The sequence below is a fragment of the Suillus fuscotomentosus genome (genome assembly GCF_016647785.1).
Source record: "Suillus fuscotomentosus strain FC203 chromosome Unknown F5891scaffold_95, whole genome shotgun sequence".
NCBI classification, from domain to species: domain Eukaryota; kingdom Fungi; phylum Basidiomycota; class Agaricomycetes; order Boletales; family Suillaceae; genus Suillus; species Suillus fuscotomentosus.
This window is the reverse complement of record NW_024539607.1, coordinates 83,626-109,597: the sequence shown is the minus strand read 5'-3', so window position 1 is coordinate 109,597 and position 25,972 is coordinate 83,626. Positions and strand designations below refer to the sequence as shown.

At 46.1% G+C, this 25,972-nt stretch overlaps 8 protein-coding genes across 8 annotated transcripts; 3 read left to right on the top strand and 5 right to left on the bottom strand.

Moving 5' to 3' along the window:
* Window positions 1-1,640: 1,640 nt before the first annotated feature.
* F5891DRAFT_985734 (uncharacterized protein) lies at window positions 1,641-3,487 on the bottom strand (the record flags this gene model as incomplete). Its single annotated transcript, XM_041377643.1, has 12 exons — window positions 1,641-1,737; window positions 1,780-1,808; window positions 1,886-1,898; window positions 1,966-2,102; window positions 2,155-2,369; window positions 2,416-2,616; window positions 2,669-2,789; window positions 2,844-2,969; window positions 3,029-3,133; window positions 3,180-3,242; window positions 3,299-3,323; window positions 3,375-3,487. 12 exons carry the CDS (start codon window positions 3,485-3,487, stop codon window positions 1,641-1,643), a joined length of 1,245 nt encoding a protein of 414 aa, XP_041219164.1.
* Window positions 3,488-4,004: 517 nt separating this feature from the next.
* Window positions 4,005-5,166, bottom strand: F5891DRAFT_1258672 (uncharacterized protein; the record flags this gene model as incomplete). Its single annotated transcript, XM_041370102.1, has 3 exons — window positions 4,005-4,773; window positions 4,836-4,909; window positions 4,948-5,166. 3 exons carry the CDS (start codon window positions 5,164-5,166, stop codon window positions 4,005-4,007), a joined length of 1,062 nt encoding a protein of 353 aa, XP_041219163.1.
* Window positions 5,167-6,707: 1,541 nt separating this feature from the next.
* Window positions 6,708-9,990, bottom strand: F5891DRAFT_1176386 (uncharacterized protein; the record flags this gene model as incomplete). Its single annotated transcript, XM_041365762.1, has 14 exons — window positions 6,708-6,834; window positions 6,920-7,484; window positions 7,560-7,679; window positions 7,740-7,879; window positions 7,927-8,015; window positions 8,067-8,164; window positions 8,246-8,328; window positions 8,379-8,455; window positions 8,506-8,700; window positions 8,754-8,999; window positions 9,193-9,285; window positions 9,308-9,336; window positions 9,443-9,775; window positions 9,882-9,990. 14 exons carry the CDS (start codon window positions 9,988-9,990, stop codon window positions 6,708-6,710), a joined length of 2,304 nt encoding a protein of 767 aa, XP_041219162.1.
* Window positions 9,991-10,100: 110 nt separating this feature from the next.
* On the top strand, window positions 10,101-12,651 carry F5891DRAFT_1258669 (Sec1-like protein). The gene is made up of 11 exons (XM_041370101.1): window positions 10,101-10,152; window positions 10,210-10,466; window positions 10,517-10,624; window positions 10,693-10,720; window positions 10,775-10,991; window positions 11,049-11,216; window positions 11,266-11,297; window positions 11,338-11,552; window positions 11,602-11,776; window positions 11,829-12,140; window positions 12,193-12,651. Exons 1-11 carry the CDS (start codon window positions 10,129-10,131, stop codon window positions 12,628-12,630), a joined length of 1,974 nt encoding a protein of 657 aa, XP_041219161.1. The 5' UTR covers window positions 10,101-10,128; the 3' UTR covers window positions 12,631-12,651.
* Window positions 12,652-13,253: 602 nt separating this feature from the next.
* F5891DRAFT_905506 (uncharacterized protein) lies at window positions 13,254-13,476 on the bottom strand (the record flags this gene model as incomplete). Its single annotated transcript, XM_041373537.1, has 2 exons — window positions 13,254-13,367; window positions 13,432-13,476. Coding segments are annotated over 2 exons (159 nt in total), but the record flags the coding sequence as incomplete, so codon positions are not given.
* A 2,159-nt stretch (window positions 13,477-15,635) lies between these two features.
* Window positions 15,636-16,107, top strand: F5891DRAFT_1258664 (uncharacterized protein; the record flags this gene model as incomplete). The annotated part of the gene is made up of 3 exons (XM_041370100.1): window positions 15,636-15,918; window positions 15,971-15,977; window positions 16,042-16,107. The coding sequence occupies exons 1-3, from the start codon at window positions 15,680-15,682 to the stop codon at window positions 16,105-16,107; spliced, it is 312 nt and encodes a 103-aa protein (XP_041219159.1). The 5' UTR covers window positions 15,636-15,679.
* A 3,611-nt stretch (window positions 16,108-19,718) lies between these two features.
* On the bottom strand, window positions 19,719-22,039 carry F5891DRAFT_1282001 (uncharacterized protein; the record flags this gene model as incomplete). Its single annotated transcript, XM_041370515.1, has 14 exons — window positions 19,719-19,797; window positions 19,849-20,024; window positions 20,074-20,253; window positions 20,309-20,454; window positions 20,521-20,611; window positions 20,670-20,867; window positions 20,920-20,972; window positions 21,044-21,148; window positions 21,197-21,248; window positions 21,304-21,482; window positions 21,545-21,622; window positions 21,673-21,759; window positions 21,810-21,851; window positions 21,904-22,039. The coding sequence occupies 14 exons, from the start codon at window positions 22,037-22,039 to the stop codon at window positions 19,719-19,721; spliced, it is 1,602 nt and encodes a 533-aa protein (XP_041219158.1).
* Window positions 22,040-22,531: 492 nt separating this feature from the next.
* Window positions 22,532-25,559, top strand: F5891DRAFT_1258661 (uncharacterized protein; the record flags this gene model as incomplete). The annotated part of the gene is made up of 4 exons (XM_041370099.1): window positions 22,532-23,065; window positions 23,127-23,417; window positions 23,481-25,152; window positions 25,204-25,559. Coding segments are annotated over 4 exons (2,853 nt in total), but the record flags the coding sequence as incomplete, so codon positions are not given.
* Between the last annotated feature and the right edge of the window lie 413 nt (window positions 25,560-25,972).

The window sequence follows — 25,972 nt, the reverse complement described above, 5'->3', positions numbered from 1 at the left end:
GTATTGTCGTCGTCGTGTCATCGTTGTATCCGTCGTCATCATCGTTGTGTCGTCGTCGTTGTGTTGTTGTGTCATCGTCATCGTTGTCTCGTCGTCGCATCGCATCATGTCGTCGCGTCGTCGTCGTGTCATCGTCATCTCGTCGCATTGCGTCGTCGTTGTCGTCGCATCGTGTCGTTGTCGTCGCATTGCGTCGCGTTGTTGTCGTCATATCGTCATTGTCATCGTCGTGTCGTCGTCATTGTCATCGTCGTATCGTTGTCGTCGTGTTGTCGTTGTCGTCGTGTTGTCGTTGTCGTTGTCGTGTTGTCGTCGTCGTGTCGTTGTCGTTGTCGTGTCGTTGTCGTCGTCGTGTCGTCGTCGTCGTGTCGTCGTCGTCGTCGTGTCGTCGTCGTCGTGTCGTCGTCGTCGTCGTCGTCGTCGTCGTGTCGTCGTCGTCATTGTCGTCGTATCGTTGTCGTCGTGTTGATGTTGTTGGGTTGTTGCTGTCGGGTCATCGTCGTTGTCATCACACCATCATCGTCGGCCAAAGTGGCAAGTGAGAGTAGCGATGAGTGAGAGTAGCGATGAGTGAGAGTAGTGATGTTCCGGCTTGGCTTCAAGAGAGCGAGTGAGAGCGGGAAGAAAAGTTCAAGTTGAACTTTTGTGAGCGCACCGTCACATGAACAAACATATACAAATGTTGGACTTAGGATATTTCCAGCGCTGTAGCACAATTGATCCCGCTGATGCCTTGTAGAGCGCCGCTGTACTTTCACATTTGCAATAAGCAGCAATCAGAAACATGTAAAGCATTGTTTTGAAAATACTTAATGTAGTCTTATTGAAAGCGGAGGCCGCTGGAAGCGGTACAGCCAGTTTCAAAAGTTGTCCGCTAAAGGTATCTTCTCACGAGAAGGGCTTGAATAGCATTGTAATGGGATAAATAAATAGGGCCAAACGACAATGCACGAAATAATTGGGATAAGTCTACTACCACCCCTCATTATCTGAAAAGGAGGAATGTCATAGCTTTGTGACTAAATCTAATGGTATTTTATATTTGTCGACAAATGCCCGAGGCTCTTTCCATCAAAAGGCCTTAAATAACATTGTAATTAAAAAACAAGATCAGGTAAGATGTCGAAGCTCAAAACAATTGGCTCAGGTATACTACCACTACTCATTGGCTGCAAAGGCGGAATGTCCCAGGATTGTTATAAATCATTCATGTTAAGCTGGATTTACAAGCATACATGAGTATATATGTGCAACTCAAATTGCTCGCAGTATATAAGCTAATATTTGGCGGCAGCAGAATTACATCGTGCTATACTTCCCACGGCTACAATATCGAGGACTCATCAATTCACTGATGTTGACAAGGAAGGTGATGGCATTGTGTAGGGTTAGGGTTAGTCCATATAAGGCGATCCGTTCCAGAACAGATCGCCTTATATGGACTAACCCTAACCCTTATGGAACAACTGTAAATGGTTGCACTCGAATCTTACTGGCCACCATTCTAACCCTTATGGAACAACTGTAAATGGTTGCACTCGAATCTTACTGGCCACCATTCAATCAATGATTCGTCATGGTCATTATGGACATTAATCAAGGTATCATCACTAACTTATATAACTGCTGGTCAGAGTCGCTTAGGTGCTCATACCAGCGTCTATGGTGCCCTCGACAGCACGTGCAGCATGACCTGATCCTTCTCCCTCTCGGCCGAACAGCCTCTTAGCCTTCAAACTGATTAGAGCCGAGCACATAAAGAAGGATGAGGAATCATACCTTTTCCTGGTAGAAGTCTTGCAGAGCAGCTATGGTCAGTGCACTCTTTTGAGGTCAATAAATTACAGCCTCCGCGATGGCCGATGCCGTGCTGGTCCGAACGTACGCATTGTTGTGCTCTAATAAACACATTATAATTTAAGTATAGAAACATGAACTACATACCGAGATACTTAGCTCATGAACTTGTCAAGGAAGTCTTCTGGCACATCCAAGCCATTATCCTCCCATGCGTGATTAGCGAGACGGGCATTCTGCTTGTCATCGTTATGGCAGGCTATCCAAAGTTGCGGAGACCAATCAAGATCGGTCAAATCGAATGGCTACAAAAACGATGAACACATGTAACGCAAACTGCAAGAAAATGATACTGACCTGGATGGCTTGCAGACAGGCGTTCCTGACGTAGACACCTTGCAATAGTGTGCCATCAATGAGCACACGGACCTCATCACGGGTCACATTCGACTGCACAGCCTCTCCGAGGTCAATGAGAACAGATGATGCTTCCTTGCTAGGTCGCGGCTGATGCCTTATGGCGTGGAGAACGTGCTCCATGGTTGCTGTTCGGGGAAATGCTGCATCCGAAACTGCAAGCATGTTAGAAACGCATCAACTCTTACACCGAAGACAAACATTCGCTGCAATGAAACTTGATAATGTCGAGCACGAGAGTTATTTGTTCGAGTGCTTCAACGCCATCATCTTGGCCGGCGTCTACACCACCCTTCAGTAACACCTGTGCAAGGAGTGGGAATGCATAAGAAAAGGTTGCAGCGTCAAACGGAGTTTGTTCTGATAGCGATCGCAGACGATACAGAACGTGTGGCACAAGAGCTAGAGAATTGTTAACACATCACTTGTTTTTCAGACGACAGGTAAAACCTACAGCTAAGTTGTTCAGCCTGCAGTTCCTCGGGCACCGATGCTATTCCAAGGCTTCGCAATGTCGCCACACCAACCCACTTGTGGAACGTATCCAAACGTGCTGAGCAGCACTTGGCGAGGTCCTAGCACGGAAGATATGAGTACAACGCGCTCAAAGGAAGCCCACACAGACCTACCAAATAGGCTTCAAATGCTCGCGACCCGATCAGCCTCGATCCTTGACACATAGCTCCCTCCAATAAGAGCGATAAAATGGAGGAAACATACATGCGCAACTCGGGGACATTAACAGACGCTAGACTCTAATGCATGACAATCCTCGTTGCAGATTGAGCTTGATAGTGGTGACTCGCTGTCGCACAATTGCTTCCTTGTCCAGCTGTGCTCGTACGAGGGCTTGAGCTTGCTTCAACAACGTAGCTGTCGCGCCACCCTTCTTGTTTGCAAGCGATTTACGAAGCCGTTTCTTGAAATCCACTCGTTTGAGAGTGAGAGCGACGAAGTCGTTGTACGTTGAGTTCAGTAGCAATGAATGTCGATAGTGCATCGAGGAGAAGTGCGCCAACAGTCTTAAGCTGGCGGATGGATATCATGTGGAGCCTGCGGTAGACTTTTAGACGATTACGCCTACCCAGTCACCACCCTCCTCGATGAATCTGGATGATATGTCAATCTAATGTCGCGGCAAAGCTTTTGCGATAGCGCACCTTTCTGCTTTGGGGAGGTTCTCAGTGATAAGCCCATTATCACCGAAGAAAAATCCTTGTCGGATGAGAGTGAGCACAATATCTATCCTCGAGCCGAGGCCAGGTGTTTTCATAAGGGCAAGTTTTTATGCTGCGACTGCGCCTTCCTTTATGTATAAATAATTTTCAGTACCTGTATGACTTGGCATAGGAAAGACATACCTTGTCACCAATTCGAGTTAGATGATTAGCTCTGGCTTTCAAAGCGTCTGACTTCTTGCTTCTCCACCTTTGCTAGTCTCGATTCAAGCAATACAGAGTCAGGCATTAAAGCACCTGCAAATATTATTAACTTATAATACGGCGACATTCATTTCTGCATACACCACAGATCAAGTCAATAACATTAAGATGATCTCATTACTTATTGCCTGCCTTGATTCCTTCGAGCTTCTTGCGTTGCCCGAGCGTTAGTGAGATAAGAGTGAACAGGTGCTGCGGGAGGCTGAGATTTGGTATTGGAATGATTTCTTCTGTCAATGTCAGGGGGCTTTCCTTGGCGAGGCTTTGACACGTCAGCCTCACAAGTTCGCATGTCACTGGAAAATGTTGCTTTATCAGCACCCATGAATATTTATCTTAAACGCCTTCCTACCATACAGTGAACAGGCTTTGGACGTCAACCTCGAATACTGAATCCTGAGAGTTCTGATAGTAAGACTGAGTTCGGCATGAGTGCTGCAATGGTCGGTTGTTGGACCGAGAAGAGCCTCCCAAGGAAGAACTGAGTCCAATTTTGACAAAATGATCCTTAATGCGCTTCTCTCCCCATCCTGCAAAACCGGAGGCTTTCCTGGAGCTCAGCCAACCCATTTCCTTCCCTTCGCATCGTACTTCTAACCAGCGCCGGCGGAATGTAATAAGGTTGTGAATTTCTTTCAGTATTTCATATAGCGCCGGTAACGTAACCGCAAATACCACCAAAATGGCAAGAACAACGATGCGCAGTCGAACCTTTGAAGCTTGTTTATCGCCGTCAAGTACGTTTAGTACTGAGTATGTGGTGTTTGTAGAGGCTGAGTCGGCTTCTAGTAACTGCAGGAGACGTATCAAGCTGAGGTCCTGAATTGTGGAGTAAACTCCGGCAAAATCAGGGTCACCTGACAAGTGCGCAAGGCATGGCGTAGACACGAGGTATAACGGCAAGGCGCCGACAAGGCCCACTAAACTCCAGCCAAGCACGACTATGAGACATGTCCACAGAGTTCGTTGGCTCAACTCCTCGTCGGATGGAAATAGGCGAGCGCGCGCTGGAACTGACCTTCCAGTGTCGGGGACATCTGAAGGTATAGGTGGAACAAGCGGTACAGAGGGAAAGAGGAATGCGCCGAGATTCGAGCTTAACCGATGCGTTCGCAGCCTGCAGATGAGTTAGTATATACTGCTGCGTAAACACCAGCGTCCTACTCTTGTTGCACGAACCACTCTCTGAGCGCATATATTTGTCGGTAACATGGACGTAGTACAGCAAACAGCAGCTGCCAGACCAATTGAGTCTACAGGCACAACAGAGGATTACCAGGTGATAACTTACCCAAACGGCAAGGCCGACACTCGTTGGAAGCACCACAGTCGCGATTACTCCGTCCGAAGTTGAATCTAGGCCATCTCCGATACATATAGGCTGAATATGGGCAGCACTTCGATAGGAAAAGACATGAGATGAAGAGTCGGATCCTGAAACAACAGCGGTTGAATATGGCACAAATATTGAGGTTAATTGGGTTACAGTGGGGTATGAAGGGGTATACATCACGGGGTATGGGCTTGAAGAAAACATTGAATCACCAGGGTTTGGTGGTACAGACAGCAAATTCAAAATGGGTGATAGTTCAGCTGAAGGAGTGAGTGAATGAGTAGTTCCAGAGGCAGTTTCGGACCACCCTTGGCTTTGACCATCCGCTTGAAGTCATCTAGGTCATAGCGCCAAACCGGCGTCTGCGTGAAAAGTCATAAGAGCCCTTGGCTGGGCGGGTATACAACAAGTAGGTAATGAATGAGTAACTGAGTGGAGGACCTGGAGGTTGACAATTTCGTTTCGGTGACCGCGGGTCATAAGAAGGTTCAAAGTTTCTAAATGATGAACCGACCAACACCATATTCGGTTTATAGTAACTGAGCAGAAGTGTGCCTCCTGTTTCATGCTCGCACCAACCAACCTTAAGCTTGTTCATTCCTCTCAGTTTAAGAACTTTGCTACAAGGACTCAAAATAGAAGGTTATTTATGCCTCAGGTGTCACGGCATCCTGCGCACGGACTCCGACTCCTGCCAGGACCTTACTTACGGTTGACCTGCGGTGTGCAATATTGAGACTACTTTACCACATGTGCTCCTTCAGACATGATACTGTAGTTTCCAGGACAATCAATTAATAAAAGTACAAATGCGCCAGATAAGTTATGAATAGAAACACAGACCAGTCTTAGCGAGAACAAAAACTCATGTGAACGTCAGCCTTTTGGCGCGCCCTTGATTGTGACATACACAAATCATGAAATCAGAAGATGAGTACATATAGCTGCGTTTTATCATCAAAATGACGTGTTTCCTGGACAGATACTAAGACTTACTCGTGAACACGAATGGGTGCTTAGTACGATGCATAAGACTTGTCATGCATGGTCATAGCGCATCTCGATGAACGAACATCCCCTGCCCGTCCTCAAGGACTACAAAGACTTTATGACCTCCGACCCATGGAGCGGATTCTCTTTCAACTAGACTTGTCAATTCGTATTTCGAATGCGACCCGTTTCTTCTTTTGTCTGCGTTTGAGCGACCAGGACTTAAACGCAGGCCGTGAAGAAGCAGCGGCATGTTCCTTGTAATGGTGATTCCGCGGCCTGCTCTGTAATCCACCCATGGTATAAAGGATGTGACTACCTGTTGAACAGTAGATGATGAGCATCAAATACCTCATATCTGAACTTAAATCTTACAGATTGCTTTGAAGGTACGTGAAAGCAGGAAGACTAAGTCACTGGTGGGATCAACGAAAGACGGTGTATATAGATGCCACTGCACTCAGGGTTTTAAGACCTCAATATATTCCCCCTCGCAACTGCAGTGCCGGCGTGAGATGCGGCCAGTACATCAATCAATGTGGCATGGCAGTATCAGATCATGATGGGGGTCAGGGCTCCAAAGTAAATTTATCTCAAGTCAAAAGCTGTGCATGGCAAATATGGGGCGAGCGTAATCACCATTTAAATTTTAGCGCGAGTATTTCCGAGCAACGAATCCTGTTTGGTGGTATCAGTAGTTATACACCTATAGCTAGTCGAGAAACTCCTTACTGATACAGAACGTGAATCAAATCTAACTTTGAGCGGTCAGTGGGAAGGATGAAATGTTTCCATGGATTGCCTTTCTGGTGGGCCTTAGGATTTTGCCGCATCATACCACATCCATGCCACACCCTACACAACAAGTGTCTAATATGTGTATATAATATGTCTATGTCGTCTACCAAGGTCTTAGATATGATTTATGACTAAGAAATACCATAGTACATGTTTTTGTGTAAGAATTATAGTAGTATCACAGTGAATATAGTAGTTCATGGGTGCGGTAGTGACGCGGTAGGTAGTGTTGTTGGCAAAACAGCCGAGTTTTGCCAACTTCCTCACGGTTTGGGAGGCCTTCTTATCTAATTCGAGGTCGTCCATGGACCACTCTCGTTGCACAGTATTTCCCGGATACCCTTGGCCCATTGCAAACGTGTTAGCAGGGTCGAGTTCATTCCATGCTCGTCGCCGGATCCGATTGCATCTATGGTGAAGGTACTCTGGGAAGTACATGTACCGAGGCAAGTCATTAGGCTCAGGAATGTCGTCGCAGAGCCACCCTGTGCACGTAAAGACAGCAACAGCAAGTCTCTCGCATTGAACAGAGAGTCTGTCAAGCCAGCACGGTGGGTGGATTTCAAGCCGCCATAGCAAGTCTGACCGCAAATCATGACCATTGCAGCGCTTCCAGGTGTCGACTAGTTTGAATAACTCCTCGCGAACAGGCTGAAAATCTTCCGCGGTGACAGTCAGATGAGCAGGCAACTCCACGATATCGCGAACTTGTCACATCCCAAAGAGGTCGGCAGCAGTAGGCATAAGATACTTGTGATACCCTTTCTCCCGTTGCCAGTCACTGTATATCATAGCGAGGAGGCTTTGCCGCTCCCTGATCTGTTGCTTTCTTTCTTGTAGAATGCGGAATTCGCGCATTTGGCCCATGAATTCGACCATTTTGTGTTGGATGTTTTGCCAGACTGCTCAATAAGTTAGCGTTAAAAAAACACGAACGAACAAAAGTAGATAAAAAGCCTTACTGTGATCGGTCAAGGGCTTTGGCTGCTTGACAAGTGGAAGATCTTCGAAATGGGTCAACTTGTAGATTCGTGCAGTATGCCGATCTGGAAGCTTGTTGACATCTTCCTCCCAGCCAAGTTCGATCAGCTTCTCCAGAATACTGTGAATGTTGAGCCGTGAGCGTCAGGAGCTGAACACAAGACTTACGCGTCATGGCGCAAGCTTCTCAGATGATCGAGCTCCTTCCATCTGCTCTGTTGTTCGCCTTCCATCCATTTTGTGCACAGAACTGCATGCTGCATATACTTAACAAACAAGAATGAATATTTCGAAAACAGGAGACATACCTCCTTCCGAACGAGCACCGCATCTCTCTTCAAACCTCGAAGGACAGATCTTTCTTCTGGCCCGAGCTTCGACAACTCGTCGACCAATGATTCCCTGTCTGAAATCAGGCAGCGTGCGTCATTTCCTTGAAGGTGAATTAAAGTAAGGACATGCGCCAGTGAATGGACAGAAAACTAACGGTTCTGCGTCATGCTTAATGACAGGCAATGGTGCAATTTCAATCCATATGTTTTTTTGAACTTATCATCGACAATCTCTGTACTAAAGTGCCAGTCGGTAAGCCTATCATCATCGAGCGAGACCTAGCTTACCGTTCTTTAAAGCATTTTTGGCAGTACCTGACTCGGAGGTTCCAGTCAATATTGCGCACATTTGGTCTGAGACAATTCTAAGTTAGGAAGGTCAAATACATCCGGGTGCTATGATTAGAACACTTACGTGACAATGCATATCGAACGCGAGGCTCGCATGCGCAGGCTCTGACATGTCATCGGCACAAGCAGGCATTCCCTTTACGTTGGAGCGCGCAGCCATCCACACGGTGGTAGATGAGCGGTGCATCAGCACAGAGCGCAGAGCCTTGGTGGTGCGTGAGAGATGAAGTAAGTCGAGTGGAAGTAGCCTCCCAAAGATCTGGGCCGATTGTGATTATCGCGGATGATCATATGTCAAAAGACCTGAGTTACCTCGAATAGGATATCCAAAGGTAAGGAGATAAGTACTTCGAGACTCTGTTTTCGTGCTCGGGGACGATAGTTCTTGAGGAATTCTGTCGCGTGACTCGCGTCTACGGTGGTAGTTTTTGTAAAACGCGATTTGATTCCACCTCTCGCAAAGACGTGTTCCCATCCATTGTTGGCGGTGATTTTGATTTTTTTTCGTGATGTGCCCTGGAAGTTCCTCGTCGCTGTCCATATCGACAGCGGAGGACCCTGAAAGATTAGAAAAGGACATCTTAGTGGGTGGAAGAATCTCGAGCTTGATCTTGGACCAAGACGCGTCCTGTCACGTTTGTGACAGACGCGAAACCGTGACAAGTTTTTGGGGTTCCTTCCACGAACCTCGAGCAGATGGTACATGCTCGCCGGTAGGGTGCGGAGATTTTGTGGCTATGCACTACCGCACCGCACCAACGCATCCTTCAGATTCCTTCTTACCAAGTATACCGCGACTGCCATAGATGCTCCTCCCGAGTTCAATGAGTGGGCTCTCAGTGGTCTAACCAAGGAGAAATATGTACGTGTGCACCCTCATCATATGATATATGGACTAACAATCATGCATCTCACACACGAATCGATAGATATCATGCATTTAGTCACAGGCGAGCACAACAGCATGCTCATCCTCGCGCACATCAAATACTTCCATTCACCTTCCTTGGCCGTGGCCGCGGTTTGGGCTTTAAAACGATGCACATCCAGTTCTCCTTCAAATTCTGGTGCATACGGATCTTGGTCACCATGATTCCAGTGCTCGGGGAGACCCTCATATGGATTCCAACGGTCTTGGTGCGTGCCAGCGTCTTTTCCCCATTGTTCATTCCCTGCAGCACCTGCGGCCAACGAGAGTTCGAACATTCGCTGTTCGAGTATGCCAAGGCACTCTAGATCAACATCGACATCCATTGCAGACGGATCATAGCTAAGTTGGAGGTCAAGCCAGGCCGCCTGGAGTATCACATTTGCTTCCTCTTCGGGAGTAGGAACTGACTAGGAGTCGCCTGTCGAGAGTGACAGATCATTGTAAAGTGGGTGCTCTAGAATCTATATAGTTTGAATGTCATCGTCTCGCACTATATTACTAGGACTCACTGCTGCCGCGCCCACTACCGCATCCGTGCCGCAACACGCCCAACACGTCCTCTAAATTCAACCTCTCAAAGGCATGTCCGAGAGGCGCATAGTTGATGAATTTGAGCATTGAATGTTGGTTTCGGTATGATGCTTTAGTGGTGCGGCAAGTTGCGGCAGCGATGCGGCAAAATACCTGAGCCCCTTTCTGGTCACTTAACAAAACAATCCACGTGGCGGCGTGTAGAATCAAGCAGGGCACATTCAAATGGCAAGTACTGCTCTGAAGCATGTAAGTTCTCAAAGACCAGTCTTTTGTGTTGCTGGTACTGACAGGTCGGTGGCCCAGGCAACCGCGCCAACAACATTGCAGCAAGCACAAACGGCTGCATTGCTCGCACTGCTTAACCTGAACGCTCCATCCGATCCGAGTCCCGTTCAACGACCGGGAACACCGTCAGGAAAAGCTTCGACTGGACTCAAGATTCCAGCAGTCACTGGACCTCCCGTATGGAAGGTCTTGGTACTAGACCAACAAACGAAAGACGTGTTGGCAACTGTTCTTCGAGTACAAGATCTTCGTGACGTCGGCGTCACGCTCCATGTGTAAGTACCAATCATTTTTGTGATATTGCTCGCATCTAAGTTCTGCATAGACAATTACATTCTTTACGCCCTCCACTACCAGACGTTCCGGCCATTTATTTTGTTGCCCCCACGCTCGATCATGTAAAACGGATTGCTGAAGACCTCGACAAATGCTTGTATGACTCAACTTTGTAGAACCTCTCCCCCATGCCTTGCTAGAAGAGCTGGCAGCCTCTGTCGCGAGCGCCGGAACAGGTGACTTGATTGAACAGGCAAGTATCTTGCGCATGTCATTCTGTTTTCAGTGTGTTGATGCATGTTTCTAGGTTCTTGATCAATATCTATCATTCAATGCACCCTCTCCCTCACTATTCTCATTGTTGTCACCGCTTCCTTCTACTACGCCATCTAGTCAAGCAGGGCCGTCCAAGGCACCTGTAACATCTTACACACTCCTGAACTCCCCATCATCCACCGAACAACAGATAGAAGGGGAGATTGAACGCCTATCCAATGGTCTCTTCAGTGCTGTTGTTACAATGTGTGAGTGCGGTATATTGATGTATCATCGATGGGTGACTTGAATATCGCACGGATAAGGCCACGTTCCAGTCATCCGCGCGCCCAAAGGCAATGCTGCGGAGATGATAGCAAAAAAGCTCGATATCAAGATACGAGATGTGATTCTTTCGGCCTCCCGAACTCATGGGGCTACGTCATCATTATTCGCGCAAGATGCATCTGGCTTGTCGAATCTGCAACGACCACGTGCGTTCGTTCTATTCTTCGTGATGTTAAACTACTGACGCCGTTCCAGTGCTGCTGATTCTTGACAGAAATATTGATCTCGTTTCGATGATCTGCCATGGATGGACGTATCAAGCCCTAGTGTCTAGAGATCAAGCTCAATCGCGCAGTTGTTACTCAACCACAGAAGCGCTCATATGATCTCGATTCTAAGGACTTCTTCTGGGCAAAGAATGCACCAAACCCATTCCCTCAAGTCGCTGAAGAGATCGACACGGAACTGAACAAATACAAGCAAGATGCTGCCGAAATCACACGATCTACGGGTGTCAGTGATGTTAGTGGCATCTCGCAAATGTACGTGCTCTTCGAGCTTCGCCATCGTGTTTATTGAGATGAATTGTAGTGATGTATCTTCCAATGCTGCACACTTGAAAACTGCGATCACACAGCTACCAGAGCTGACTGCGCGGAAGGCCGTTCTTGACACCCATATGAACATAGCCACCGCATTGTTGGAGCAGATCAAGAAGTGTGCGCTTGATGAACTTTTCAGCACCGAAGAGGCCATCAGTAAACAGGTGCGGCCTCATCCAGCTAGCTCGATATTCCTCCATATTAATTGATATCTAGACCGTTGCTTCAGTTTTGGAGATGCTCCGCTCTCCTCGTTCAAGCGGCACCTTGACACCGGAGGATAAACTGCGCCTAGTTCTTGTCTTCTACTTGTCTTCACCGGATAATGCGATCTCGAAAGACGACATTGTCGAGTTGGAAAAGGAGTTAAAGAATGCAGGAGCTGATACCGAATCATTTGAATATGTCAGACGCACAAGGGAGATCTCGCGGATGACAGTGGCTACTGCTGTTGGAGGAACCTCGACGCCTGTACTCGGTGCAGGTCAAGGAGAACTCTTCAGGGGCTTCACAGCATTTGGAAACAGAGTCAGTATTATCCTTAGCTCTCCAGACAGATTGTAACATTTTTATTATCTAGCTCACTGACCGACTCAAAGAAGGAGGTCTCGACAATCTTATCTCGGGTGTCAAGAACTTCCTACCAGCGAACAAATTGCTCCCTGTTACCCAAATTACTGAGGCGATCATGGACTCGTCTGCAGCTTCGAACCAGTCGCTGCAAGAAACGGATGATTACATTTTCCTTGACCCTCGAGCCTCTCGACACACTGGCCTCGGTCTTTCAGGAGGTCCAGGTGGTCTAGGAGGCGGTGCGTCTGGAACAGTTAGAGTGAAGCGGATGGCATTTGCAGAGGGAATAGTATTTATAGTTGGAGGGGCAGGTTATGTCGAGTATGGAAACTTGGAGGAATGGGCTGCGAAGACTGGAAAACGCGTCACCTATGGCGGCACAGAGATCATTGATCCAGGTGCATTCGTCAGTATTCTTCAGGATCTTGGGAGATCTACTGCATGATACAAAATCGTATTCCACTGGTCCACTGGTCCCGAACGATACAAGCATTCTTCACCAAGGAATAAGCTTGAATTTTCAATTGAGCAGGTACATATATTTCACGTATATAAATTTACGAAGGGTATAGACGACGCGAAAAAGCATATGGAAGAAAGATATGTATGGCGGGAGGAAATATTATGCATAGCGACACAAGTGGCAGGCGGCAGGAGGAATTGCCGAAGGTGGGGAGGAGGGGTAGCATAGATGTCTATATCACTCGATTCCTGCGCAAGTGGGTATGAAGCGCAGCACCAATAGTTAGACTTTCTTACCTGACCATGACATATGACATATGCCTCGCTTGTCTACAAGCCTCTAAGCGTTGAGGACATCGGCATATTAAAGGCTGGTAACAGAAAGATAGGGTCAGAAGGAGTTCTGCGTAGCAATGACAAGTCAACAACAAGTTGTATGAATGTAGCATTACGCGCCATGTTTGTAATCCCGATGGGCATTCTCAAAATCCACCAAGGGCTATAGCGCACATACTCTCGATCTCGCGGCATATTTCACCGCGAGCTTGATGGAGAGAAGTGATGTTACATCTTCGGGCTGGGATGCATATCAGAACGACTGACGATAGTGTCATCCTTGTCCTTGGCATCGAGAACGCCGGATTGGAGGTCTAACGCTGTTTGAAGATAAGGAGGACAATATATTGAGTTTGCAGCGGTCCTGGTAAAAGTGACGGCAACCTTTGCATTTCATGGACGTAAGGGCACATAATGAGAATACCAAGATGGCACCCGAAGGACTAACCTCAGACTTTGAGAGATTTCCAATGCCATGGTAGAAGCGACTCTTATGCGCTTTTGCACTTTGACCACTCAATGTTGTAGGTTTAGGACGTCCGGCTGTTAGGGATAGAGTTGAAGTGATTAAGAAGCGCGCGGATTACAAAGTAGACATTTGATCAAGTACTACAGCAGGTCATGAACAGAGGGCACTCGCTCATCTTGGCAGTCTTTACATCGGCAATCGAAGGCATAAATGATCGCGAGAGTGTGATGACTTGTGCTAAGCCACTGGCATCTCCGTCTGGAGTGAGGGCTTGTGTACAACAGACTTTGCAAGACTTACTTTTGATCTCGATAGAGTTCTGCGAGTTTGATCGATGCCGACTCTTGGTCATGTAAGGACTGTTCCTTGTCAGCATTGACTGCCGATCCATCAGAGGTTGATGCTGGGAGTATGATTAGCACTAGCAGTCAAAACAGACAGCTGTTCGGCACACCCATCATGAGAATCTAATATTTGTTTGTAAAGATTCTCTGCATGCTTTTATTGGAGGACAGAAGATCTGCAGCCTGCTTGAGAAGGTCTTGAGTATAGATGTCATGATTCAGTGCAGAAGCTATTTGCACACAAGGAGCGTGAGACCATAGTAAACTGTATCTCAAGGAGAGGGGACGACGTACGTCTTACCACTGTGCGCTAGCTTGTGTTTCTCACTGTTGTCAGAGCGTGTATTGGCGCCTACCAAGAGGCCAGCTGCCATTGTCATTCGCCGGTTGGGGCGGGATACTACCAAGCGGATAGTCCTGCTTTTCTTGATGCAGGAGATATGACTTTCCTCATGAAATTCATTTATAAAAGTCAACTCGAGTCCTCGGTCTAGCAGTAAGTTGTCCAAGGAAAACATCACAATCTGACTTGACCCCTTGCTTCAGGCTGAAGAGCTTACATTTGATGCATTCGACCTGGCCGACCTGACAGGCTCTAGTCTACCCACTATACCCATCGTCCTCCATCGAAACGCCGGCTCGATCGTGTACATTTCCATCGCCTACAACCTACCCAAACCCCAAATCCTCTATGCTGATCATAATTCTGTTCACGCCCTTCATCTGTCCATTGGTCCCAGCCTGTCAGTTCTGGATGCCTCCCACAACGATATCACATTCCTCAAATTCGCTCCTAGCTCTCCACCGCAAATATCGCACACCCTCACACTGCTCGATGTCTCCTACGCCAAACTTTCGTCTCTTGACGCGTTCGATTTCTCTCAGCTCCCTGCCCTTCAAACCCTGAAACTTGACCACAATGAACTTCGGACGCTCCCAGACTCCCTCGGCGAACTTTCCCATCTCATACACCTTTCCTGTCACGACAACAAAATTGTCTCTTTACCATCCACTATCGGCCTCCTTCAGCGCCTAGAAACCCTTGATGCCCACAACAACAGCTTGACGGAGTTACCTGTATCCCTCTGGAATTGCGCATCGCCAATCCATATCAACGTCACTTCGAATCTGCTTGCTAGTAGTTGGTATAATCCTCTTGGAGATAGCTTGGTTGCACCTGCGCCATCTGGAATAACTCTAGAGATCCCCTTATCATCATCACCCTCCCGAGCCGGCCACATTCCAAGAAAGCCCTCCAATGCTACATACACTATGTCAATACACAACGCACCTGGTCTAGCACTCCCGCCTCTCGCTTACTCTCTCGAGCGACTCTCAATCGGAGAGAACTGTCTGACAGAAGAATCAATCCCTCCATTCACCATCCTCAAGGAGCTGCGTGTCCTCAACTTATCCTTCAACGAAATCCAAGAACTACCGTATTCCTTCCTCCGCAATCTACAGCAGCTGGAGAAACTTTATCTAAGTGGCAATCAGTTAACGAGTATCCCCACAGAAGACCTCATGAAGATGACCAGATTGTCGGTGTTGTTCTTGAAGGGGAACAAATTCCAGACGCTCCCCGCTGAACTGGGCGGAATTCCCAGTCTGACCATCATTGACGCCGGCAGTCACCTGTTGAGGTATAACATTCATAATTGGAAATTTGGTTGGAACTGGTATGTTTCGTTCGTTTGAACGTGGATGACTGGTTTTCTCATGGCGCCGGCAGGAATTTCAATCGTAACTTGAAGTACCTTAACCTGTCAGGGAATAAGAAATTGGATCTCAAGTAGAACAACGATGGAAAGCACGTGTTGGATGAACATGGGAGGGTGCTTTCCGACTTCTCTCAACTATCTCAGCTCCGTGTTCTCGGGTTGATGGATGTCATGACCACTTTCCTTCCCAATATTCCCGAAGACTCTAACGAACGACTTGTTCGTACTTGTCAGACGGAAGTTAACGGAATGTCTTATGGCATTGCCGACACCATTGGGAGGAATGGGTACCTAACCACGCTCGATCTCGTCCTGCCCGAGTTCAGAGGCAAGAAGGATGAGGCACCGTTCGCAATGTTTGGGCGTACTAAAGCTTTTCCCAGCAACAATATTCTGTCAAAGTACCTGCACGACTACAACACGGGCCTCTTTAGTAGACTGATATCTTGGCAGGGGGCCGGTATGTGGTATTTTAAATCGTTGTTGCGAGGTGGTTCTGATGAGCTTTGTCACTTGATGCAAAGTTTGCGAAACCCATCCAGGGATCATATCTTCCTTCTGCTTTCGTTATCGTATTCCTTTTCGACTGATTCTTAAGGCGGCTTAGCTCCTGTAAGACCTTGAATGGACGAAGGCAGCCGTCCCCTCTTCATAATGGTGGCTCACTGGCGCTATGCTGTACGATATCCAGTACCATCAACTCTTTCAGATTCGACAATCCTAAATACTTACTACTCTAACTTGCAGTGCTTAAGTACCCTTTGCGCAGCTCATGATCTGTTTGATAATCCTATGTACTTTATATCACCTTGTGTGTGCTGGGTTTATGCAATGCGATACAATGATTTCTGCTATGAGTTGCTTCTGAGTAAGGAATAATGAGGATGGGATAAGAATGGGTGGATGTGACCACGAAAATTGCACTCTACACTGCCACATTATTTTAGGGGCAAACTTGTTGAAGCTGACTCAAGCACTCATCTCTTGCTCAGACACAACCTGAACTTCATCACAAGCTTAACAATGTGCTCTATTGCCATCCCTGATAATATCATGTGCATGTTGGTACAGCAACTGCCAGATCTTATAAAACATCACCCAGAGCCCTGTGCTCTTCAGTATCTACTGGAGCAACTTGAAAGTTTTATTTCATTACCAGAAGACAGCCAGCACTCAGGAGCCACCAGTTCTGAAGGGTCCTCTGGCACCAAGCAGACTAGGAGGAGTTTAAGACTCAGAAGAACTAAGAAGCATCCTGCATCTGCAGGTGAGTGATTTTTTTATTATGACAATCATATCTCAAATCTAGTCATTCTCTATCCAGCTGTAGCATTAGCTGGTAGGCATTTGCTCATATTACATCCCAAGAAGTATACAAATCTCATATGTGCAGATCATAAGCGCAAGGCTCCTATGCATAGTACTGGTCCCAAGCAAAGGGCTCCCATGCATAGCACCAGTTCCAAGCACACAAATGCTAGGTATACAAGACCTAAGAACTGGAGTTCTAGGCTTAAAGCACCTAAGCACTCAGTGAGTGGTTCAACTAAGCGCAAGATCTGCTGCAGGGATGGGGAGAAGGTGGATCATTTTGAAGGGCCACCTAGGAAAAGACAGCATTGGGAAGCAGCAGAGAATCTGGAAGTAGAACCTGAGCTGCCAGAGGAAGAGGAGGAGGAGGAGGAAATGGAAGTGACAGTTAAGGACACCAGCAGCTCAGAATCCACTCAAGTTCGTCGATGGGTTGACTGTTCTCCTCCCACTCCCACCCATGATGTCCTAACCCGAATTGCTGAGCTTGCCAATCTTTCTTCCTTAGATGATTTGCAGAGTATTAAAAATCTTCTGGGTATGATTCAAAAGTCTTCAGACACCCTAACTCTAGCACAGGGTGGAGACCTTGCCCTACACTCTCTTATTAGGAAGTGCAGGTCAAACACAGATGAAAGTCATTATGTTTCCTTTGTTTCGATGCTGGACTACATCAAATTAGCATTTCATCTTGCTAAGTAGGCTTTTTTTTAACCCAACTGATGGATCACAATCATTAACATTCCCTATAGGTTTAAAAAGCAAAGCATCACCTATTCTCAACTTGATCTTGAAGTGGGAATCAGACCAGGCACTACAGCAGAATATAACAAACGTGGAATAAGACTGGCTTTCATAGCATATGCTGGTGAGAGGATCTGTTCTTCTATTTAGTTGTATATACTAAACCTGCCAATAGGAACACCATACATATTAATTCTCATAGCCATCTCAGGGATGTCTAGTGATCTAACACATAGGAACAAGATGTCACACAGATCATTGGCATCTTTTTGTAATATCCTGAGATCCCCTAAATGTAGGTACTTCTATTTTTCATAATGCTCATTGATATTGATATGGACCAGTGTTTGCCACTGAAGATGGGACAGTCAAACATGTGTCAAGAATTGTTCAGCAACTGAGGGACATTCACATCCTTTGTGGATCTCAGCTAATCAGCTGTGGAATATTTGAGAAGGGTGTGGGCAATAGTGATGAAAATGTCACATTAGTATTTGGTGATTTTTCTCAATGTGATAGTACTCTAGCAAGGTTACCATTCAAGTGAGTTTTACAGTCATAAAACTTTCAAATATCTAAAGACTACTTCCCTTTTAGCACATTCAAATTGCCATCCAGGGAATCTACTTGGGATCCTTTAATTCATGTTGAGGATTCCTGCAATATTTCCCATATATGGCCTGTGGAGATTCTTGATCGTCAGCTTCAAGTTATCACATCTCCACTCTGTATGTCCAACTTTGAAGCTTCTCCTGTTAATAAGAAGAACAAAGCAGAATGGACTACTCAGCAGAGAGAGTGGGCCCTGAACACCACACCTATCACCAATTTATCTGAAGTTCAAGTCAAGGTAAGACAAATTCCATCCTGCTCTCTGTTATTTTACTGAAGATTTTAATATACTAGATGAACACTATCTTTGATAGCAGTGTCAAAAAGGACGCACAATATATACATCTTGCTCATGAGTCCTTTGCAAAGTAAGCACACCTCTTTCTTATTCTTATGCATCTGCTTATACACAATATTAAAGTCAAGATGTAAAGTTTGTTGATAGGAACCAAGAGTTCTTAGGACTTCTGGTTTCACAGAACCCCATCATCAAGAAAAGGCTTGAGGAGCTTGAGGACTATCTCCAGGTTGAAATGCCAACTTATATGGATGATATAGAGGAGGCCTCTGATTCAGATAGGCCTTTTGCCACAATTCATTTTGATCATTTTATTCGATATGCTGAAAAGGTATGCTATTTCTCTTAGCTATCTAATGTTGTCTTATCAGTGCCATAGGGTTATGGAGCTCCTGCAGATGCTCACCCTGATCTCATCAAAAAAGCTGGTGCAACTAGGGTCAATCATGCTCAACGTTTGCCATATCCTTCCAGCACCATCTACCTCAATCCAGATCAGTACTCTGTGATAGCAAGCATTCTTCAGGATGTATGCTCTATTGTGGCTCAAGCCATTGAAAAGTATCTGCCTGAAACCTATTCTCATTTGAATGTGACATGCTCTATTCAGCCTTTGGGGGAAAACATATTCTCCGCTCCCTTTACAGGCTTGGTGCTGAACCTGAGCTGTGCCACCATGGGGCATAGAGATAGGGCTGATGATGCAGTATGTGCTGTTCTTCCATTTGGCCACTTCACTAGAGGACAGTTTGTCCAATATGAGACTGGTCTGGTTTTACCTCTTATGCCTGGTGATTTTTTCATTTTCCCTTCTTCCCGAATCACACACTTCAATCTGCCATATTCTGGCCACAGAGGCTCTGTGGTATTGCATTCTGATGCAAGCTCAGCTTCATGGATCAAGGATCGAAATGGGTGGATTCCTCATATGAATACAGCCTTTCTTCCTTAGCTTCCAATTCACTCCCATCATTTCCTACATCAGGGAAAACCTCCCGCGAAGATTTCACAAGATGTTCTGAAATTTTCTATCTTCCTGAAGATACATAAACATATTCCAAGTCCCTCTGCGGATGGGTGAAAATTTACAATTACAAAACTCCACATGAATACAGCAAGATGATTATAATGTGATTAAAGGAGGGTATATACTAGAATATCGCAAATCACAAGATCTGAAAACAAGGAAATGAGACAAAAGTTGTAACGCAAAGTCCTTGTGCTATCAGGAATGCCCTAGTCGATACTTATCACATCGAAATCGATTCGCGCAAATGCTGCTTTCAACTCGGCGGATGCAAAGTCAACCACATTGCTGCAGAAAGTTATGAGCAGCATGCAACAAGGATGCAAGACTGGCACATACCTAACAGCCTTGTATTTTCGAGCCATGAGAGAATGGTAAACATGCGGGCCCTCGGTGTAGATTCCGTTGAGCATTTCCATATTGTTGTCAAACATGCGGATGAGACTTTGCCCGAAATCACCACGCTCGCGACCTACATCAACAACGGACTTCAGATCAAGTAGGGAAGAAAAAATCTGGTAGAACACAGTGAGATAGCGCTTGAATAGTTAGAATAAGACACACCGCAGTAACCACAGCTGAGACCATGGCACTCGGGATCTCGGGTTCATCATTGTCATCAAGCACAGAGACAAACCGATCCTTATACTTCTTCCCAACCTGGTCCTGACTCGTAAAAAAGGCTAACTGGCATACAGTATTGATAGCGGGATGGTCAAATGGCTGACTCAAGATGGGATTGCCCTGTCATGTCCTAAAAGTCAAAGAGGATCAACATTTGCGATGAGCTAAACCGAACCTTGGTGTCAAACTTGTAAATGAAAGTCAGAAGATTGAGCAGGCGGTTGATCTTCTCGTCATCACCCGTCTTGACCCCATATGCACCAGGAACGACGCGATCCGAAATATCCTTGAGTTTCTTGCGAATCAACACAATACGCCCATCTGGCTAATCAGTAGCACCACTTGCATGAGAATTGTGGGTTGCGAAAGTATTGACAAGAAACTCACCACTCTGGTGCAAAGCTTTCATGTAAGCTTGGTCTTGTTCCAAGCGCTGTAAGACTTCTTTATGCTTCCGCTGATGATGCGGCTTCAAGTACTAAGTTGACCATCATGGTGTGGCGATGTTTCGGTCGTGGAAAGTAGCACTCAAATACCAGCTCTCGTTCGACAAGCTGAATGGCAGCATGAAGAATTACTTGGATATGAGGTTGTTGACTGAGGAGATTGATTGTGTTGTTGCCGTTCCACACAAGATGTGTTAACAAAGACCAAGTGTCTTCCAAGCGGGTACTATTACGAGTTAGCGAATCCGGAATGCTCGAGGTTGATAGTGCCGCAGTGAAGTGCGGAGTCTGTAAATTCAGCCAATCTAGATTCAGAATGCAACTCGAATGCAAAACATACCTCCGCAGCCTTGTGCACAGTTTTCTTGGCCCTTTCTTGGTAATAGGGACATCCTTTGTTAAATAAGTCATCAACAACACGTAGCGTAGAAAACATGAATCACATACATTGAACTTGGTCTTACTTGTAACAGCCTTCGTGGTTTGACTAGTACTTGTGGCTTGATCGTCATCCGAGTCTGAAGTTGGAATCATGGAGGTGATGTACGAGCCACTTGGCTTGGAAGAATCTAGGCAGATAGTCACTATAATGCCCAAGAACACCACAAAAAACTCACGGGTTGTAGGTTTCAAGGCTGCCTTAACAGTATTTGTGACGAAATGAGGAGTCTTTGAACCACCATCAATGTGAGTAACTCAACCGGTATTAATCTGTAGGAAATACCTCGTCATAAAATAAATCCTTGAGCTGCTTTGGCTTTTTGCTTTGCAGCTCATCATCATGACTCGATAAAAATTCCGAGTCATCATTCTCAGAATGATCAGACTCAGAAGCCGTGTTACCATGACCATCAACAGGCTGCTGGTCCAATGAGGGCAAATCAATGTCCTGCTCTCGAGTTTCTCGAGTTCAGCAAGTTAGAAACAAATATGGAAGTATTAATAATAATAAAAATAACACTTACTGCGTAGACGAGGTGGCCTGGCTGTACCATGGTTGGATTCTTCTGGTGGCACAATCTGTTTCTTTATGCTGGTGCCTACTGGACGACGTGTAAGGAGAACATATTAACAATATGAGGCTTCGACTGACCTGTGAGCTTTTTTTGTTTGCCTTTGCCTGAGTCAGCGATAGATGATGCAGCACGTTTTCGGGTTGCTGGTTTGTCTGCAGCCCAAACTTTTCAAACAGATGAGTTCAAATATAGACACTGCGTCGGCAACACAAACCTTGATTTTTCATTGCTACTTCTTTTGCTTGACGTATTGGCCCTGCGGTGTTAGGAGACATAAAGATTCACTTCATCCATTAAAAAAAACCTACTACCAACGCTCTCTGAGGTTTCAATTTCGGAAGGGGTGGCTGCTTGAGCAGAGTGTGCGGATGCCATTTCAACCTTCTTCTGCAGCCGTTTTGCTGCAGCTTTTTCTCCAGGTGTCACAGGAGCCTTTGGAGGCATGGTAAGTAAAATATAGTTGTAAGAAAAAGACTGACGAAATGAGTGTGAAGAAAGAAGCGAATTAAAAGAGGGAAATTTTGATGGGGGAAGACAACCTGTAACAAGTGGTTCGAATTGAAGAAGGTTCATGTTCCGCCCGCAAGCTAAACACTAAATCTACCTCGGCTACCTCGTTTCGTCACCACTCACCACTTAAGCACCAAAGCCAACATTTCCATCGCATCCTCGACAATGCACAGTATCAGAGGCAACATAAAATGTCGTCCATGTGGAAAAGAAGGCCTGACTGTGGCTGGATATCACCGCCATGCCACACAGTCTCGAAATCTGCAGTGTCTTGCTCATTATGAGCAAGTAAGCAATGCACAACTAGCGGGCCACATACCAACTGAAACGGCACCAGAATATCACCCATCCACTGGTTATGCCAACAGCATCGATGAAAATATGGACGGTGCTGATGAGATAGATGAGGGTGGTCAGGTTCTACATTTTGAAGGCGACTTTTTTGGTCACTATACCGAAGAAGACTTTGAATGGCCAGACGACCATGGAGTAGTAGAAGGAGACAAGGATGCAGATGAGTCATCGGATGAGGAGGTGGTATTTGATGGCGAAATAGGGTGGGAGCCAGCAGTTCTTAATGCACCTGATGTTGGTGAGCAAGATTCGGAGCAAGAGTCACTGGCAGATGGTGAGCAAGATTCGGAGCAAGAGTCACTGGCAGATCAATATCATCAAGAAACTCGAGCTCACCATCAAAATCCCCGTGATGCCGCAGAAGCTCGATTAGGTCATGCCAGTCCATATATCACACACTTTCCCCTTCCAACTGCAGGTGCTCCAGTCTCTGGACCATCGGAAATGCCACGTGAGCATATCTACGAGGGTTACAGTCAGAAAATTGCAGGGTCAGAAAACATTTACGCACCATTTGAGAGTAAACTCGACTTCGACATAGCCTTATGGGCCAAAATGCGTGGCACAGGCTCTACAGCATTTACTGATCTTCTTGCTATCGACGATGTGGGTCATTAAGTTTTAAGTGAAATGACAAATACAAACTCACCATGTTCTGATCTGCCAGGTACATGACCGTCTCGGGCTCTCTTATAAAAGTTCTCGTGAACTTAACAACATCATTGATAAGAAGCTTCCCACCGGTCGCCCGCAATTTCGCCGCCAGGAGGTTGTGGTTGCCGGAGAAGCTTTTGACGTGTACTTCCGAGATGTTCTGGAATGTGTCAAGGCTCTCTACGAAGATCCAGAATTTGCACCATACCTTGTCTTCGTACCTGAAAGGCATTATGCAGACAAAGACAAGACAATGCGGTTATATCATGATATGCATACAGGGAAATGGTGGTGGCGCACACAGGTTTGTCAACAGCTCTCATTCAGCTCTAAATTCAAACTGATTTGAATCACTGACACGTCACAGAAGGAAATTGAGAAAGAAAAACCTGGAGCGACAATTATCCCGATTATTCTCTCTTCTGACAAGACTCAGGTCACTGTCTTCGGGAATAAGACAGCATACCCAGTATATATGACGATCGGCAACATACCAAAAGACATTCGACGGAAACCTTCACGACATGCCCACATCCTTTTGGCTTACCTTCCAACTACTCGTCTTGAGCACATCAAGAATCGGGCCTCTCGGCGCCGCACTATCACAAATCTCTTCCATGCATGTATGGGGCACATCCTCGAACCACTCAAAAGTGCCGGAGAAGATGGGCTACATATGCGTAGTGGTGATGGCATCACCCGTCGTGGTCATCCCCTTCTTGCTTGCTATGTTGGCGATTATCCCGAGCAAATTCTTGTTTCTGGCGCGATGACAGGTGAATGTCCGAAATGCGATGTCCCGAACGGTGAGCTTGGAAGTAAAGATGCCCTATTCAAGCCACGGGATCTTGAGAGTATTCTCGCTGCTCTCAATATTGCAGATGAAGATCCGATTGGCTTTGCAGAACGTTGTGCCGAGCTTAGGATCAAGCCTATTCAACACCCTTTCTGGCAAGGACTTCCGAAGTCGAATATCTTCCATGCGATTACCCCCGACGTATTGCACCAGCTATATCAAGGACTCGTGAAACACATGATTGCTTGGATCAAATCGGCTTTTGGAGAAGCAGAGATTGATGCCCGTTGCCGTCGACTCCCTCCAAACCATAATATTCGCATCTTCAACAAGGGCATCTCTAGTCTCGCGAGAGTCAGTGGTGCTGAGCACAATCAGATTTGCCGCTTTCTTCTGGGTGTTATTATCGACATTCCCCTTCCCAACAACATTTCAAGCGCTAAGCTTGTTCGAACTCTTCGCGGACTCCTCGACTTCCTGTACTTAGCACAGTATCCATGTCACTCAGCGGAGACACTGCAACTCCTCGATGAAGCTTTGACCCGTTTTCATGACAACAAAGACATATTTGTCACACTTGGCATCCGAACGCAGTTTAATCTTCCAAAGCTTCACTCCTACCGGCACTACCTCCATATGATTCAAGAGTATGGCACGACTGACAACTATAATACAGAATATACCGAACGACTTCATATCGACCTCGCCAAGGATGCATATCGTGCAACAAACCACAAGGACGAGTACAGTCAAATGACTCTGTGGCTTGAACGGCAGGAGAAGATTCTACGGCATGCCAGTTATGTTCATTGGCGCCTCGCTGGTGATCCATTGCCGCAATCGCGTCTACCGCCAGATATGCAGTATGCCAGGGAATACAAGATGACAAAACATCCATCTGTCAAGGCCGCTACCATCGACTCCCTTAGAGACGACTATGGTGCCTCTTTTTTTCGAGCTGCCCTTGCTCGTTATATTGTGCTTCACACTCGCCCAGACGCAACAACTCGAGCTCAGGTGGAACACGCCGCTGGACATGTATATATCCCCTTCGCCTCGCTTCCTATTTTCCATAAGGTCAGGTACAATGCGGTCGACTCCGCTGGCCATAAAGATGAAAGTGTTACCATTGATTCAGTTCACTGTCAGCCTGCACGAAGAGATAAGCGAGGGAATACCGTGCCAGGACGTTTCGATACAGTTCTTGTCAACTGTGGCAATGGGGGAGAGAAGAGTGTGGAAGGTCTGTATATCATTTGGTTGACCGTTTCAAGTCACTGATGAATCATACAAGGTTACCGTGTAGCCCAAGTGCGGGTTATATTTTCGATACCCGAGAAACATCACACTAGCCTTTTTCCCTCCCATATCTTGATCCCTAAACATTTGGCCTACGTCGAGTGGTTTTCGCCATTCACCGGGACAAGCGAGAGAAATCATGGTATGCACAAGGTCTCGCGATCATACGAAAATGGGGAACAGCTAGTTAGTATAATATCTGTGAAAGATATTCGACGCAGTGTACATCTTATACCGAAATTTGGCCGCTCTGCGCCTCGGGATTGGACTAGCAGCAATGTTTTGGAACTGTGTAGAGACTTTTTTGTTAGCCCATTCACTGATCGTCACGCATACGCAACTATTTACTAGCTTTGTTGACAACTTTTGAAAATATTATGCGAATTTCGAGAAATTTTTGTCGCATTTGCAAAATTCCCGCGGGAGGTTTTCCCTGATGTACATTGCTTACTATTTGTATATTACAAGCTCTCCTGATTCCTTGTATGAATACAGCCTCTCTTTCTTAGCTTCTAATTCACTCTCATCATTTCCTACATTGCTTACTATTTGTATATTACAAGCTCTCCTGATTCCTTGTATGAATACAGCCTCTCTTTCTTAGCTTCTAATTCACTCTCATCATTTCCTACATTGCTTACTATTTGTATATTACAAGCTCTCCTGATTCCTTGTATGAATACAGCCTCTCTTTCTTAGCTTCTAATTCACTCTCATCATTTCCTACATTGCTTATTATTTGTATATTACAAGCTCTCCTGATT